We start from the raw sequence: 17,283 nt of genomic DNA on the forward strand, positions 1-17,283 counted from the left end.
AAACATGAGTTTCGCAATGTTGACAAAGTTCTGAATAAGCTCAGTACTGTGGAAAAAATGTGAAGATTCCTGATTTGAGCATATATAGCTCTTCTATGATTATCCTCACAAGCTCACATTTGGATGAGGAATGGGTTGTAGCCATTTAATGGAATATTTTTTTTTTTTTTATTTAAAATATATTTTGAATGTATATGCCTACAGGCTCTGCCTTGTAGTATGTTCGAAACTCCCCTTGTGCTCAATGAAATTTTTATGATAAAAGATGCATGTGTTTTTAATCATGAAATTCCTATTTTGTTTATTCAGACTGGTGAGACTAAAGTTTAATTTCAGCCTTGCAAGCTAATTTTCTAATGGAAGTCTATACAGAGGAAATAATAATGCTATGATAACTGGAAAAAAAAATCCACTAATTTTTAAAAATATTTTTTAAGTGCTTTAGAGAAGCAACCTAAATAAAAACAGCACCTTTGCTTCCAGAATGGAATACTTCATACCTGTTGAGAAAGAAAATGTCTATCTCTGCAGAAATGAATGTCACCCAGCAGAACTGAGATCTGCTGATGCTGGCTGTCCCCTCATGGCAGTGGAGTCAGTGGCAAAGCCCTATCGATGTCAGATGTGTTCAGATGCCTCCAGTATGCCTCTAGTCGTAGCTGTTCTGGAAATAAAAACACTCAAGCTCCCAGTAACTTTATTGGGTTGAATCATTCCTGGGAAAAGGAGTAGTGTTGGCACAAGGAAGGACGGGAGCGCGGTGCCGATAGCACCAGCCGGTGTTAGTGGCTCTGCCAGAGGCAGTGCTGCTTTCTGTGCTGTCTTAACCTTTGAAGCATGTGAAGTCTAACATTTCTTACAAAGTTAGTAATTACAACTATTTTGGATATTATTTTTAGCTGTGTAAGAATTCAGTTGCTTTTTAATCTGACTGCTTATTGGCCCAAGGTGATTTCCACCTGCAATAGGTCCCAGAGTATACGGTGTATAGGAAAACTGATCCATTGAATAGTTCTTTATTCTTCTCCCTTCTAATCACATACTAATTTCTTTCTTTGGTCTGCCACTTCTCTGCTGGTGAAAAACATCTCACCAGAAAGATAGTACAAATATCTAATATGGCAGGAGACGGTCTTACCAGAAGCCTCTTTAGTAATGTGAAATATGACAAGGGACTGTTGACTGAAGATGTGGGTTAAGAAGGATTTGAGACTCTGCATTAGATTGTTAGTTGTGTTGCAGATTTCATCCTATCTTCTCTTGTTCTCTGCTTTCTAAGGCAAGCAGACTAAATCTGCCTTTTCATGTCAGGCTTTTCCCAAACCCTGCAGATGAGTAACCAGTAAGGGATATGGCATCCCATGTGAGGAATCTCTACTGTTTTCTATGAAGTTACAGTAATGGCTTTGTGTTATTATCTCATGTTTTATATTGTAACATCTGAGTTTTATTTTTAATGTATCACATTATGCAAAAGTCACCACTGAATGGTGAGCAATAAACCTTACTCCTTATCCTGTAGTGACCCAACTATTAAAGCCTGATATTATACATGTAAATCTGTCAGATTCATGTGAAAATATTGGTATATATAAAAATATATAGATACGCATGCATGTGTGTAAACATAAGTTGTTTAAGGGATAAATGCTATGAACGTGCAATACGTTAGCCTTCTCTCAGCAAAGCACTAATCGCACCCTTTACTTTCAACGTATGTATTAACTATCGAAACTTAAACCTGGCTTAAATGAATGTCTGATTGGAGTCAAAGTGCTCAGTTTCTCAAAGGATGGAATATTTAATTGCATGGATCATTGCAGCAATTTATAAATGAGGTCAATATGAAAGAGATTATATATATTTTTTTTTTATGATTTAAATAATAGCACAAGTTTTATTAAAAAAAAAGAAATCTCAAGAAGCAAGCTAAAGTCTGTTGTCTGGGTCAAAATAATGTGTGGAAGCCAGTTGTGACGATTCTGTGTTCCTCTGTGCTCTCCTGAGAGAGCAGCAGGAACCCAGGAGGTATGAGACTGTTTACACTCTTTTCAAGGCTGCAGGCATGCTGTTAGGGGATACATCTCACCGGCTTTCTGCATTTGATGGCTTTGTTCTTTTATTCTGATGAGGCATTAAATACATGTTTCAAATGTTTATGCTAACTAGATAGGTGCTTGCTTTGGTGTTTTTGTTTTTATCAGTAAATCTTAAAAAGGGTTTTGGGATTTTGTTGCTTGTGTATTAATAAGTTTGATTAGTATTTGGATACTTTGGTATGAGAAAGGAGGAATCAATCTAATTAGATTACTAATTTTCCAAAGTATTTTTGTCTAAATGTTACACCTTATTGTTTAGTTTAAGGATATTTTGGAACTTGAATCCCTGTGTAACTTTGGGGAAAAGAACTAACCCAGCTGAGATGATGGCAGCTTTGTGCATTGCAAGTAAGCTTTATCAGGTTAAGATTGTTTCCTGTGATTTTCTGAAACTTTGTATTTGAAATACATATTGGTTCTATTGAAGAATACTGTGTGTGTAAGGCAGAAATGCTTTCTGTCTATGCAAATCACAGCTGATAGATGGTCAGCAGAAAAACACTCAGAGATGTATTTATAGTTGCTAACTGCACTGTGTGAACCGAAAAGATCTGCCTGGTCCTGATAAATATTCTGTGAAATAACTACCTACCTAGACATGCTGGGAACACCCGGTATCACCGAGACCCTTGCATCATTTGAGATGTAAATATTCCAAGATGCATTCTTCTTTTTTTTTTTTTTTTTTTTCTTAAATTTATCCCAACAGAGACAGAATAAATCTTTATTTTGAAACTTTTATTTTTAAAATCATAAAAGCCCAATACTTGAAACTTGGAACTTTCTTGAAATTTTGAGGACAGGTGGCAACATCAAGTATGCTTGTTTTCAGGATTGTGGCAGTTTTGTTTTATAGAGCTTTTAAGTTAGAAATGTTGAACTTGATCAGCATATGGTACTGGCTAGCCTCATCTCTACCAGCTCTTTTGTTATCTTGTTATTGTTATAGGTCTTAATGACAGTTGTAAGCCATAGTTCTGGATGCAGGGGTTAGTCCACCCTGGGGAGGAGAGGGAGAAACAGCAGTGTGGATTATGGAAATATGAATTGATCTAAAAAGCAGCTCTCTTGTAACAGAATGGGACTCAAAGAAAGACTGGGGAGAAGCTGGTGAAAAGACGATGGAATATGATGTGAAAATGATCATTTGAATGCTTTCCTTTTCATTCCCAGCTGCTGTGTTCTGGTGAAAAGGCATGCATTTGTATATCTTAAGGCTGGGTGAAAAAGGGCCAGATGAATGGAATTACTTGTTAGATATGTTTTCATTTTGAGTCAAATAAATTATGTGCGTTTTAATAGACTGTATGCATATGTTAGCCATTTTTTTTTTATCATACAGCTGTGATATTGGGGGATTACGTTTTGTAGAAATGTTCTTTTCTCTGTTTGCTCAAATAAGTACAGTATTAATATTTGACTGTCCTTCAGATATTCTGTATCAGCCTATCGAAAATAACTGTTAGTGATTTGGCTTATTCCTACAGCCTTCAGCGATGTGCCAAACCAAAGAAGAAAAAATTAACTGATGGCTGAAACAGTGATGACAGTCATTTGGAACGTCTTCCAGAAAGACTGCCAAATTGTCATGTGTGATGTTGTTGTTGATTGACCTCAACTGCCCTCAGAATATTCCAGTCTAATGTCACCTAATTCGTTATTCCGTGCTACCTTATACTTTCTCATCTACTTGCTTAGTACCCTCCATCCACTTTAGTCTTCAATATGTTGCCTCTGTTTTACTTTCAGCATTGCTCTTGTGTCGCAAGCTTACTGCTGCTCTTTGAGGAATATCCTAACTAGCTCAGCCTCTTTTTGTGTTTGGTACTGGATGTAATATTCCTGAACCCTGTGTTTGTTTCTTGGCTCTTGCTCTGCCTTTCTTGATGCTAGTTTTCTGCAGAACGGGGAGAGCATTTGAGGCACATTGGTTCACTGTTACTGCTACAGGTATTTGAAGGGTCACTTAAAATAATTTGTTTATATTTTGTTAAATAAAATAACTTTCTTTTATATGTTACTTATGTTAGGCAATGGTCTGGGATCAAATGTCATAATCCAAGTATGATGAAATCAAGGAACCAGGGCACTCTGGTGCCAAAGAGCGAGACTTGATGGGACTGAGATCAGGCACTGGAGCAGCAGAGGACTTTGCCAGCAGCAAGAGCAAGGCAAGGGTGGTTAGTGGGCTGCAGCTAGAGGGGTCCAGACTACACATTTTGGGATCTTGGATGAGGAATAAGTGAAGGTGAAGTAGCTCCAGGCAGGTGATCAGGAAGGGAAATACATTAGCCCATCAGAATATAATTATTTCTGGTACTCATGGCTTCTGTATAAGTTTTCAAGGCATTGTGAACTATTTGGCTGGTAGACTCTATTTGCTTCTTCCCTAAGCAGAGGTGTCGAGTTTCTGGTTTTTGTGTGAGTCAGCTTCTGTCTGCACTCATTAATAAAAGTACAATTAGTAACAAATGATCCACATCTGAGAAATAACCTGTCTCTGAGGGCACAGTGCATGCTTGTCTCTGTCCTTTGTCCTTCACTAGGTACTAATGGCCCCTATTAGAGAAAATATACTGGGCCAGTGCAGACTCAGTGCATCAGTTCTTGAATTTTAGACTAAAGTCGGGAAGAGGGAAGACCTTTTTCAATTTATAGAGAAATCCTGCTGTAGGAACAGGTTTTTTATTAATTTTCAGTAAGCGCAGTGAATATTTGGGTTAGATTTGTGAGTGTCTTCTCTGAGCATGGGCAGTTCTGTTCTTCTTCATCAAACTGAAGCAGCTGAAAATCTTACTTGCTGTAGCTGCTTGTGCTGCCTGGCTTGCTGGTGGAAGCTGCCTCCCTCTCCTCTTAGCTGTTCGAAGTTGGCTTATGCTATGTCAGAGGTCTAAGCTAAGCTGATTGACTTTATGCTGAAGTGGCTGACGGATGCTTGCATGCAGAAACACCAACCTGAAATTGTTGCAGAGTAATCTCCAGCAATGATACCATAGCAGGGAGCCAGAAGGTCTGGACAAGCTCAGCCATAGGTGAAGCAAATGTACACTGCGTATCTCCTTGGGAAAAAATACATATAGTTGTGTGTCCATTGTGTTTTATTTTTTGCGATAGTCATCTGTCTGCATCTGGTAACGCAAGGGATATGTTAGAGCTTTGAAATTATGCTTGTTTGCTTCTTCCCTGTCCCTCTTTGGTCTTGGAGTTGTTTCATCTCCATTTTTCAACACTGTTGATAATATCTGAATTTAGTATTACTAAATTACTACAATTACTGTTACTACAAGTGAGCCTTGTTGAGCTATAGTATGGTAAGGCTTAGAATTTGACCTATGCTGCCTGTAAAACAAGAAATAACTGTTTTCTTTATAAAAATATCACAAATAATTCTAATTATGAAATGATAATCCTAGCAGGTTCCTTAGAAGCTGATTTCCTTTCTCAGTTCCTTTTCTCTTGGCTATAGATTCTTCTAGCTCAAGAAACTCAGCCCACACATGTAATTGGTTTCACTACCCTTTACAATGTAATGTGGTTCCCTGACTTCCCCTACTACTGTCACAGCCATGAGAGCCGGCACACTTCCCCATAGGACTGCACATTTAGAGGTGGATGAGCCCGGTTGAGGGTTTAACTTTTGGACTGTATCACCTTATTTATCTGCATAAGTCATTCTCTACTACAGATACTTTCTCTTGGCGTGGCACCCAAGTTGTTCATTAACCTATGTGATACTTCATTTATTAACTACTTTTAAGTTTTTGAGTTGCCAGCAAAATCAGGATTTCATCACGGCATATGATGTACGGTCATTTTATGAAAAAAATCAGTGGAAGGTTCCAATTCTGGAAGGGCATCACCTGGCATTACAAGACACAGTTTCACTCCCCAGCCTGAGCAGGCCAATTCTTGCATATAAGCAATCTGCAGATCTGGTGTTGACCTTTCTGGGTACATCAGTACTGGGTATTTACTGGGCAGACCAATTGTTCAGTAGAAGCTTCCTAGGCAAGGAATGACTTCTGTTTACAGACACTCTCTGTTTCAGGACTTGTCTTTTAGGTAACTTATACAGTACTTTTTATTTATACTTAGGATTTAGTTAAGAAAAAGGAGCAATTTCGTATGTTGTGCTCCGGCTGCTGTTCCCAGTTTGCGTGTTGTAGCCATAATGTTTGCTTGCTTGCTTCTGTTTCTGAAATATGCCTGGGTGAAAGCATAATGGTTATAAAACCGAGGGAGTCAGAAAGTGTAAAGTGATATTTCAAACAAGGTGGTGGTTTTTTTTTGTTTGTTTTTTACCTGTCAGCCTGCAAAAACATGTTTTATGGAAAAATCCAGACTTTTTACTGATGACACCAAGAGGAGACTTGAAAGAACTTCAGCAATTGTCAAAAATGTTTGCTGGTTGTACATCCAAAAGTCTGGCAACCTCTGATTACCTGTATTGAAAAGAAAATGTGGTGCCATGTGTGGCTAGAAACCATTATCTCACTTATGAAGTAAATCCATTTAGCTGGTTTCTCCCTTCTGCCTCAAAAACAATTTTCTCCTTTTCTTGCCTCTGACCTTTCATTCTGGTTTGCTGGTTGCTGCATGCTGTGGGTCTTCTGCCTTGGCTACTTCCATCAAAAGTGCAGTTGCTTTTTTTGGTTTGTTTATTTTATAATTAGTACTATGCATAGTTTGAAGTCTCTGGTGAAATACTAGAATTTATGGAGGAAAAAAATATTTGGAACAACATATGCTTGGAGTTGAAATGAATCAGAAATGTATCAAGTGTCATCAAGAGTAGTTTGTCATGCTTGAAATTTTATGACTTTTTTCGGTATATTTTATTTTTATGGAAATGCAGCTATTTATTTTTTGTAGTATATTTTTATAGTTAATTTTCCTTTTAAAAATTTCTTCCCTTGGTGATCGTGAAGAAAATCTTGCAAATAGGAGCCTTTTGACCTGAGTGTCAAGTCTGCTCTACTCGTGATATTCCTTGATACTGTTTTGCAGACATTTCTGAGACTGCAAACTTCACTTTAAAGCAATATATTGAATAGGTGGAGTTGGGTATGTTGCAAATAGGCTCATTTCTGTCCTGAGCTATCAGAGTATTCCAAGGTGGAATGAAAAAACCAACAGGACAATTTCTCTGTTGAGTTTCCAGATAATGTTAGAGGTACTGTCATTGAAAGTGGATATTAATAAAAAGTCACTTTTTCCCTACTGCATGATGATACAAAATTGTGTCATACTCTGGTGTCTTTTTTTGTACAAACTGTAATGAACTTTCTTAAAGGTAATAAATACTCTACTACCTTAAAAGTTAAATATTGCCCACATAGAAATCTCAAGAGTGGAGATGGAAGAACATATTTCCTGTTTTTCCCAGCTCTCTGATATTGCCTGGGGAATAATGGTCTCCCTGACATGAGTCAGGGAAGTGAGAGGAAACTATTTATTCGTGCATGGGATACAAATATTATATGCTTGCTAGAGCTGTATGGCAAAGTATTATTTCTCTTGTTTTTGTTTGCCTTGCCAGTAATTAGGGGTAGATGGTAATGTTTCAATCTACACTTATTCGAATGGGAACTTCCTTTGGGAAGAAGAGCGTTGTCAATTTTTTTGTTTTTATTATGAGTTCCAGGAAACTTGAGGGTTTTTTTTAAGCCGGTAAATTAACCTGTGCTGAACTTCATATTGTTTTAACTATTCTGCTATTTGTAACTGAGCTTGTTATTTTAAAGTGAACTTTGAGTCCCTGTATGCTACGCTGGACACAACTGTGGGTGAAATAGGCTTTATTTTTAACTGGTTACATGATGAGATTCAGCAACAATCAGACATATAGAGACTCCAAAGTTTTATAACTTAGTAAAAATCTCTGAATATTTAAACTTACTCTGTGGTTGTTTAGGAAGCCTTATTCTTCAGTCTTGCAGGACAGTGAGATTAACAATGCCTTTTAAAATACTCAGGGTTAATTAATACATTTGTTCTTTTCTCCTTGTAAGGTGCCTTTGAAAGATGCTCTAAAAGCAGTAAACTCTGATGCGTGCTGCCTGGGATGCCAGCCTTAGTCCGCTGTACAGGGCCAGAGCGTCCTGTAATGTGCCTCCAGTCGAAGTGTACCGCACCCTGGTCATGTGTCCTGGTTTCAGCTGGGATAGAGTTAGTTTTCTTCTTAGTAGCTGGTAGAGTGCTGTGTTTTGGATTTAGGATGAGAATAATGTTGATAACACACTGATGTTTTGGTTCTTGCTGAGCAGAGTTTACACCAGTCAAGGACTTTTCAGCTTCTTGTGCTCTGCCAGGTGCATAAGAAGCTGGGAGGGAGCATAGCTAGGACTGCTGACCCAGACTGGCCCAAGGCGCTATGCCATGCCATATGACATCATGCTCAGTATATAAGCTGGGGGAAGAAGAAGGAAGGGGGGGACGTTCGGAGTGATGGCGTTTGTCTTCCTAAGTAACCATTACGTGTGATGGAGCCCTGCTTTCCTGGGGATGGCTGAACACCTGCCTGCCGCTGGGAAGTAGTGAATGAATTCCTTGCTTTGCTTTGCTTGTGTGCGTGGCTTTTGCTTTACCTAGTAAACTGTCTTTATCTCAACCCATGAGCTTTCTCACTTTTACTCTTACGATTCTCTCCCCCATCCCACCGGGGAGGAGTGAGCGAGCGGCTGTGTGGTACTTAGTTGCTGGCTGGGGTTAAACCACGACATCATGTCACTGTTCCAGTCGTTAATTTTATTTCATTTATTTTTGTCTGTATTTAATGTACTGTTAGTTCTAAGTGATGTTGCAACAATCATCTCTAAGTTCAGTAGCAGATACAGCTGACCTTCAGGTCTCTGCTGCCACCTCTATGATAGCTACTTGTTTACGTGATTTTCCTTCTCTAAGATCTCAAGATCTTCTTGTTACCTTGTTTAGAGTCTTTCTGTCCTGCTACCTTGTCTGTCTTCATGATTTAACTGTGCCCTTATTGCTCTGTAGAGCACAGAGCAGCTAGACTAAGATACCAAAAATGTATAGCTGTCTGTCTGGCAGGAGCAAGTAGGTGAACCAACCTTTTCTTCCTTCCGTCCTCCCCTTGAGCACGTAACTGAGAGGTGGCCAAGTGGAGAAGAGACAGGGAACAGGAACAAGAGAAATTAACTCTGATTGGAATTCTGTAAGCGATCTCCTCCTCATTTGAAGGTATTCAGCTCCTCATTCATTTTAGACAACAAATATTTCTCTGAATAAGCTTTAGAAAGATGAAAACATGACACTTTTTAGAGAGCAAGTCTTCTTCTAAAAGGCTTGGTGTTTAAGCATTATGAACAACCTGATTCTTCTGAATGTCAGTCATAGATTTTAGGACCTCTTCAGTTGTAGTTTATGTGTGAGCCAACTAAATGAGGATCAAAAATTGTTCTCAGCAATGGAGTAGAGTTTGTGTTCTGTGGGTCAAAATGATCTATGATTGTAGGAATGTACACATAGCTCAGCTTAGTGGAGTTTTAATCTTTCATGAATCCGTTAGTGACATGGTCCATGTCACATACAATCCATTCTGCTACATGGTCCAGAATCACCTTCCCCTTTATATGTTTGTCAGGGATGTATGAACCCTTACATGTCAGCTGTATCTGGGTAGGATTAAGTGTCAGAAAACACAGCACCATCCACAACTTACTCTGAAAACTGTGAGATGAAAAGAACAGGTCTATTTTGAGCAAGCTGCCATTGCACAATTTTTCTTCTTTATCTTCTGGGAATAGAAGTATTGCAACAGGTAGAGCTTAGAGGGCACATCTGCGGGTCTGTGTTTTGCTACCCACACAGCACTGAAACTCCTGTGTCACGCAGCTGTGTTACCCCCACCGTTTTACGTCATGACTGCATTAATCCTGTGGTGTTACGCTGCAAATGAAATGGTGCTGTGTGCACGTGACTTCCGTGGGACTACCCCATAAATATGACTAGCAAGCCAATTAGTAATTGCTATTAAATATTAATATTTCTCTGAAACAATTTCAGAGAATTCTTAATAATTTGCCTTTAGACCTAGAGGAAAATTTGAAATATCCGAAGGCAAAAATGCAAAAAGTTAACTGCTGATTGTGTTTCTTTCCAGTGTACAAAGTGGGACTTGTTGCTAGGTCTGGAAAACTTTTTTGTTTCAAATGATTCATAAAGGTTGGAGAAAGGTGTTGCTTGTGTTGCAGAGAGCTTGTTAGAATCATGTAGTTGTACACTTCTGCTTTCCAGTCTCTTCTTCACAAGAGCCTTGAACTCCTGAAAATTCTAAATTATGTGTACACTTTATTTAACAAATATGGAAATGATAGCTAAAATATTTAAAATGGAGATTGCTGACTTTTAAAAAAAAGGTTTAAAAAGAAGTGAAAAAAAAGCGCCATGTAATTTAGTTGTTCATTCTTGCAACAATGAAGTTCTGTAATCTTAAGGTGCATTTTTCTTTCTTTCTTTCTTTCTTTCTTTCTTGAAACAGCTTTTCATCTCCACCCTAAACCATTTGCATTTAATGTCTGTATTCTTCTTTGCTTTAAGTGTTCAGAAAGCAGCTGATAATTTTTTTTTTTTTTTTTTTTTTTTTTTTACCGTACAGAACTACTAGATAATTACTGAATGATGCACTTTGGAGAGAGGCATGTAGAGGTTAAAAATACTTATGGAGGCCTGATAATGACTTCCATACTTTAGGCATTTGGATTTCCGTGAATGTAATCTAAGATTAAAATTTTTATTATTCAAACCATTTGGGCCTTTCTTTATTGTAGCTACAATTTTCTGATGAGATTTTTAGCAGAGGTAAGAGCTAAGTCTTTGAAATACAACTACTGATGCTGTCTTCGCATGGGTCCCTGCTGTGGGTGTGCGCGACTTCAGAGGAAGGAAAAGGAAGAGTCGGTGGTGAGGACAGAGCTTGCCTTTTCATCGGCTGTTTTATGTAGCAGTGTTAGAATTTCACCTTCGTTGAACCATGATGATGAAGGGCTCAACACTGCAAGATGCTAAGCAGCCTGGCTTTGATTTAAGAATAAACCTAAATCTGTGCTTAACTTTTAAGCATTTAAATATTCCGACTGAAGTCACTGGTTTGAGTCAGAAATACCTGTCATGACAGTCTTAAATCTCAAGTAGGTCTCTTGTTTGTATGTTTGGACTGGCACAAGGTGACTGAAAACTATAGTAAGGAATGGTGAAATAGAGTCCCCTTTGAGGAAAGATCAGAGAGCAAGTTGGGTTAAGAGTGAAGAGAGGACTTTGGAGTTGGAGATGGGGATTTGAAGAGGGAAAACCGGTAAGAAGAACCAAAAGAGAGACCTGTGGTCAGGTGTTTCAAGAGAAGACATTTAAAGAGAGGTTAGTATGGAGAGGAAGTTCTAGGAGGAAGAAAATAAGAATTTTGAAGGACAATTAGATGAAATACTAAAATAGAATAACAAGTAGCTTCTGTCAACAAGGGAAAAAAAAGAGACTGTATAATAAAGTAGATATGACAAAGATAAGACAGACAAAAAGGACAATCTCCCTTTCAGTGAAGACAGGGCGGGGAAAAGGACTTCACAAAAATAAGGTACAGAAGTAAGAGAAAGACAAAAGCTAGAAAAATAGTGTTACTAAGAAAGAAAACAGTTGAAGAAGTAAGGATGGGTGGGGGAGAGTGTGAAAGCATTTTGTAACTAAGTGGATGACCATTTATTTGTGCTTCTATAATTGATATTTCTTTGGCTGATTTCTGCCTCAAGAGAGAATAAAGAGATGAGGATAGATAGATAGTTATTTGAGTGCTAGTTTGTATGAATGATTTTGGTAACCTGGTCTGGATTATGTAATTAAATAATTCAAATTATCTTGGTTACTATCTATTTTATTTAAGCCATTTCTTCCCTGGGTATCCCGATGTGTCTTTGGAATGGGCACAGTGTGACTGTGTCTCAGTGTAAGGCTGTTCCCTTTCTTCTCCAGAGATGCTCTTTCCATATGTAGAATGGACCTGGGGGAGAACCCACCTGCTTGCTTGAGGAACAGTCTTATGCTGTAGATAAATGCAGAAATAGTTGGAAGGTAACAGGAGTCTCTTTTAAAAAACAGTGTCTAAACTGCTATTTATGAAGTGTTTCAGCATTCTGGATACCTTAAATTATTGCAATTAGGAAAGATTTTCAATCCTCGGAAAAATCAAGTTCTTTTCCCTCCCCACTTAAATGCAAACTGCAGAATATGTTATAATATGAACAAAAATGCTGGGGTGAATAGTTCCCACATCTTCTAACCTCAGAAATTAATCAGGTTAAGCTTCAATACTTATTTCAGTAGCATAATATTAAGTGATGAACTTAATTTCTGTCAATTCATCAAGTCATCAGGCCTCATCTACACAGGAAAAGGTAACTGGTTGAAATGCGTAAGTTAAAGTGAAAAAACCCACTCACACTTGTGTAGAGATACATTAATAAGCTGATTCTGTAATATATATGAAATCTGGTGCAATTTTCCCATAGAACCGGCTCCTGTACCTTCTTCCAGCTGTAGTGAGATCCCATTGTGTCTTGTTCAAGTGGAAAAAGAAACAAGTATCTTTCCAAATCGCTGTGCTCTACAATGTATACTGAACAGCCATGAAGGTTTCATACGCTTGTATCAATTGACTGTGATATTAAAAAAAGAAAAAATAATCCTATCTTTTCTAGTTAGTAAGGAATATGGTGTATATCTTGAATCTAACCAAAAGGACTGACCAGTAATTTCACTTAAGGGCAAGACTGTGAGTTATCAGGAGCTTTTCTCCAGAAAACTGGCATGTATGAGTTCAGAAGCATCTTCTACCACCTTTTACATTGCTTTATAAAATACTGATACACAGAATTAGCTGTATAGGTATCCGAATAAGCAATGAACGCTAAATAATTCTTACTTTTTAGGCTTCTGTAATATCATCTCAATGTAGAGCCAAGGAGCACGACCAGGCTAGGCTGCAGTTGTGTAGTGCAATTGATGAAAGTGAATTAATAAAACCACTGGACCATGAACCTGTGAGAGTGCAAGTTTCTGCTGCTGTACTGTAGGCATAAAGGAAATATTTTCTTTAATACCATTTCCACCTTTGTTTAAGCTTTTTGCAAGGGAAACAGCATGCTGTAGTTCACATGATATTAATTTTATGATTTTCTTCTTTCTTTTGGAGCTTGTATAAGGAATGACATAGTTATCCTTTAACATAGCAATTAAACTCAATTGTGTATGCAACTGTAGGTGTTTATTCAGTGTTTGAAAGCAAACAGATAATCTTTTACTTGTGTGTTTTTTTTGTTTTTTTTTTTTTTTTTTTAACACTGTTATCCTTTTCCCCATGTATACAATTTCTTTCCTTTATGACACAGTGACCATTTCTGAAAGCACTAATACTGTGAGTACCGGAGGAGGAAATAATCATGGGGCACGTGAATCAAGGATATATTGCTTTCTGAAAGACTTGTACAACCTTTTGTCTTCAGAAATAAACACATACTTTTATGAAGCTATGAAAATAAAAGACAATAAATACATCATTCTTTTTCTGAGCATGTGTATGTTGACTGAAGGAGTAGTCCTGGCTGAGTTATGGATCCTTGAAAATGATGACCCGTTAGGAGACAGAGCTTAAATTTTATTCAATAGAGAGGTTACTGAAAGTATCAACTGTAATTGTACACGAATAGTGACTGTGTATGTGAATGTGTGTGTAATGTCATTTGCATTTTAAATTTGTCTAGGAACATCTTGGGGCATCTTGTTTTCTTCCATTTTAAAAATCTGAATAGCACCTGTAATTAAGGGAGAAAACTGAGCCCTGGAAGCTAGGTAGGACTTCCATCTATTGATCCGTGTAAACCTGGCTTACGCTGTCAGGGGAGAAGCAGTCAACTGCTGAGCTGCTTTGTCACTGACATAAGCTGAGAGAGGATTTTTTTTTTTTTTTTTTTTTGTCTATACTGTTTATACACCAGTCTATAGACCTGCTGGCTGGTTGAATTTTAAAGAGTGCGGAGGTTTAAAGACTTGTCCCCTGAGGGATGCTCCTGCCAGTTGGGAAGCGAGCTGAGGCTGCTCTGCAGAAGTTGTGTGCACGTGTGCTGGCTGGGGGAGGGACGCAGCAGAGCTGGGGGAAACGCAGTCCTGCAGCTCAGCCTGGAAAACGCTGCAAAACATACCCATAATTTTCAGGTTGTTTAGTCAAAATATTGAGCTAATACCTTTTGTTTTTTTTGTTTTTGTTTTCTTTTTCTTGTGTGATAATTTATTCTGAGAGAATACAATGGGGAACATAAATGAATACATTTCCATACCCAATTCTGAGTCAGTGCTAAGCTCACCAGGCAGCAATTAAAATCCTCGGTAATAAGGATCCTCCTATAGCGTGAGAATAGGTGCAGATTTGGAAAGAGATTTTAAATAGAATATAAAATACTATTTCTTTGGAATGGGAAAAACAAGCTTCATGAGCCTGAAGTAAGAGACTATTTGGAAATGTTTAGGAAATTTCTGAGTTAAAAGTTTTGATTAGCCATTCTGCTTGCTTTCTTCTGTTAGAGTTTATTATTACTACCAGCAGCATCATGTATGCTTGTTTCTTGCCTACAGAAATCAAAATGTTTACCTGCTCTGTTTGTATTTTGCTCATCACGCTTCCACAGTGGCCACTCGCAGCAGTCAGGATGGTGCTTCAGCAGTTTCTTTTGGAGAATATTATATGTACTGCTATTGTTCATAATTAAGTTAATAACCTTGCTCAAAACACAATATGTGGCTTTCTTATCCTGCTTTATCTGTGCTGAAAATGTAAAAGCTCCAAAGATTTCTTGAACTCTCTTGTGTGACTTAGAAATGCTAGAAAAATTGACGTTTCCATTTTGTACTGTATGATGACTTACTGGGCCACATCATATACCTTTAAAATGTTGCAATTAACATATACATGTTGTATTCAGAGGCATCTTTTTCCTGAACTATTTGTTCCTTGCTGATTAACTTGCATGGGTTCTTCATGTTTTACACTATCCACTGAGCCAGGCAAATGTTTGAACTAAATAGTCATTGTGGTGTGCAGGAATTTAAATACATAATTTCTCCTAATGGGAGTTGACTGTTCAACATGCAGTAAACAGAGAGTTCAGGCTGGAGAGTGCTAACATCTTAAATCAAGTTCTTAAACCGCCATGTGCAGCTCTGGAAATTTGCGATCAATATGCATTTTTCTGAAAACACACACCTTGTGGGATAACTCGTGTATACAGCAGTCTGTCTGTCGCTGTTGGTCTGCTACAGAAAGGGAATTCTGTAGCTTTGCTGACCAACTGCGTTGACGTTGATTGTCTCGTCTTAGCTGAAGCATTTCACAGAGGGTTTGTTTTCCCAGTTGGGAGCAAGGAAATAAAACCTGTTTTTCTGGGATCTTGTAAGGTCATTGTTTAATATTTGCTGCTAAATGATCTGGTAATTAACTTTTTTTTTCGTTAAAAAGAAAAATGTTGACTAGTTTGAGAGCATTTTTATATTTTAATTAACACATTTTATTTGCCACTAAACAGCTTCTTAAATAAAAATCTGCAAGAAAGAGTGACATTATCCTTTCATATTATGGTACGAATGTAGATCCGGTGGATTTCCCACCCACCCCTTTCCCTTTATTAATAGCGAGGCTTGGTTGTGAAACCCAAAGGGTTAATCACATAAATTTCTCCTTTGGACCAGCAGACGATTTCCATCATTTTCAGCATTTGACTATGGAACATGTATAGAGTTGTTATACCTCTCCGTAATTCATTCTGCTGCCAACTTCATTCCCTTTTCTCTGCCTGCATTTTAATTGAAACAACATTTGTATTTTTGAGCCAGGATCTGTCAGAAGTCCCTGTGGCTAGTCTGTGGTACAAGTAGCAGCAGACGTGGCTTACCCATATGGTGTGGTGCTTCTTGTAAAATCCATATGGCCTTGTTGAAGGGAATCCCAGCGGGGATGTGAAGGGTGTTAATACCCTTCAGGCCAGGCCTTTCCCTCCTGGGGCTTCCATGGCATTGTCTTTGCAATCTGCCAAAGCACAAACTTAATTCCTTTTTAATAATCAATTATTTCAGTCCAGGAACGTGTGCTGTATTTTTTGCAATCATATATTCCTTGAATTTATTATTTGTTACGAGTATTTTTTGGTATTTTTTTAAAAGCAAGCTGTAGGACAGTTGCTAGCAAATACAGATAAACGCCTTTTCAAAATCTTAACTCTATTTCTTTTACTTGTATTTACAGGAAGTGCTGAACAGCGTTCCAAAGTTCTGCTTTCCTTTTGACATTGAAAGGTATGTGTTACAGTTATTGTTTATTTAAAAATATTTCATAGAAAATGATATTTAGCATAATTGCAAGGGAAGATTTAAAGAAAAGGAAAACATATTGTACTCCCTAAACTTGCACCTGCAGATAAGAAGAACGCATCCTTTGTGTTCAAGTAAGTATGAAATCACTAGTAGGAAATTATCACAGCAAAATGCAACCTTTGCAGAATTTTGGAGATACCTTTTTCAAGGTAGAGCTACCTTCCAGCTCCCAGTTTTGTCCATTATAATTGTAAACACCATCTGTGTTAATATAAGGATATAACATAGTTTCCTTCAAACGGCAAGCATCATAAAAAATGTTACGGTGCACCAGGATATAAAAACACACCGAGCAGTACTGAAAACATGTTGTTTGAGTTCAAAGAAATTACGACTTTAATTGCATGGAAGTAACTGAATATGCAATTGTTTTTTCTCAGAGAAGAATCAGGGCCATTATTTATAATTAATTAGCCCTTACCTTTCTGGTATCAGTTATAGTGTGGCTTCCATGTAATGCTGCCAGTCATTTAAATTGTTCACATAAAACATTTTTATTAATTAAAATATTTATTTAGGCTTGTCAAAATGACTGACGATAATTAATTTAATCAATTGGTACTCACTCAGTTTGGAAAACTCGTATTGTCCAAATCAGCAAAGATTGAATTAGAAGCTTGATTTGCATAATTAATGAAAGATACACCCAGGTAGTGTGCAGGCTGAGCCGGTTTCAGAACAACATTGGCATCAGTTGTAGATGAAGACTCAAAGAAGAGAAGCATCTATCGGACGCAAAAAGCTACTATCTGTGGAA

The 17,283-nt window shown here is 37.7% G+C and overlaps 1 protein-coding gene across 2 annotated transcripts in view; it reads left to right on the top strand.

The window, feature by feature from the left end:
- DENND1B (DENN domain containing 1B) overlaps nucleotides 1–17,283 on the top strand; it is a 162,270-nt gene that overhangs the window by 43,197 nt on the left and 101,790 nt on the right. For both annotated transcript variants that reach the window (XM_082311510.1, XM_082311511.1), the window contains exon 4: nucleotides 16,399–16,448. In XM_082311510.1, the coding sequence (XP_082167636.1) occupies nucleotides 16,399–16,448 (50 nt within the window). The remainder of the gene's footprint in view (nucleotides 1–16,398; nucleotides 16,449–17,283) is intronic.

Source organism: Platalea leucorodia, assembly GCF_965183815.1.
Source record: "Platalea leucorodia genome assembly, chromosome: 5".
NCBI lineage: Eukaryota > Metazoa > Chordata > Aves > Pelecaniformes > Threskiornithidae > Platalea > Platalea leucorodia.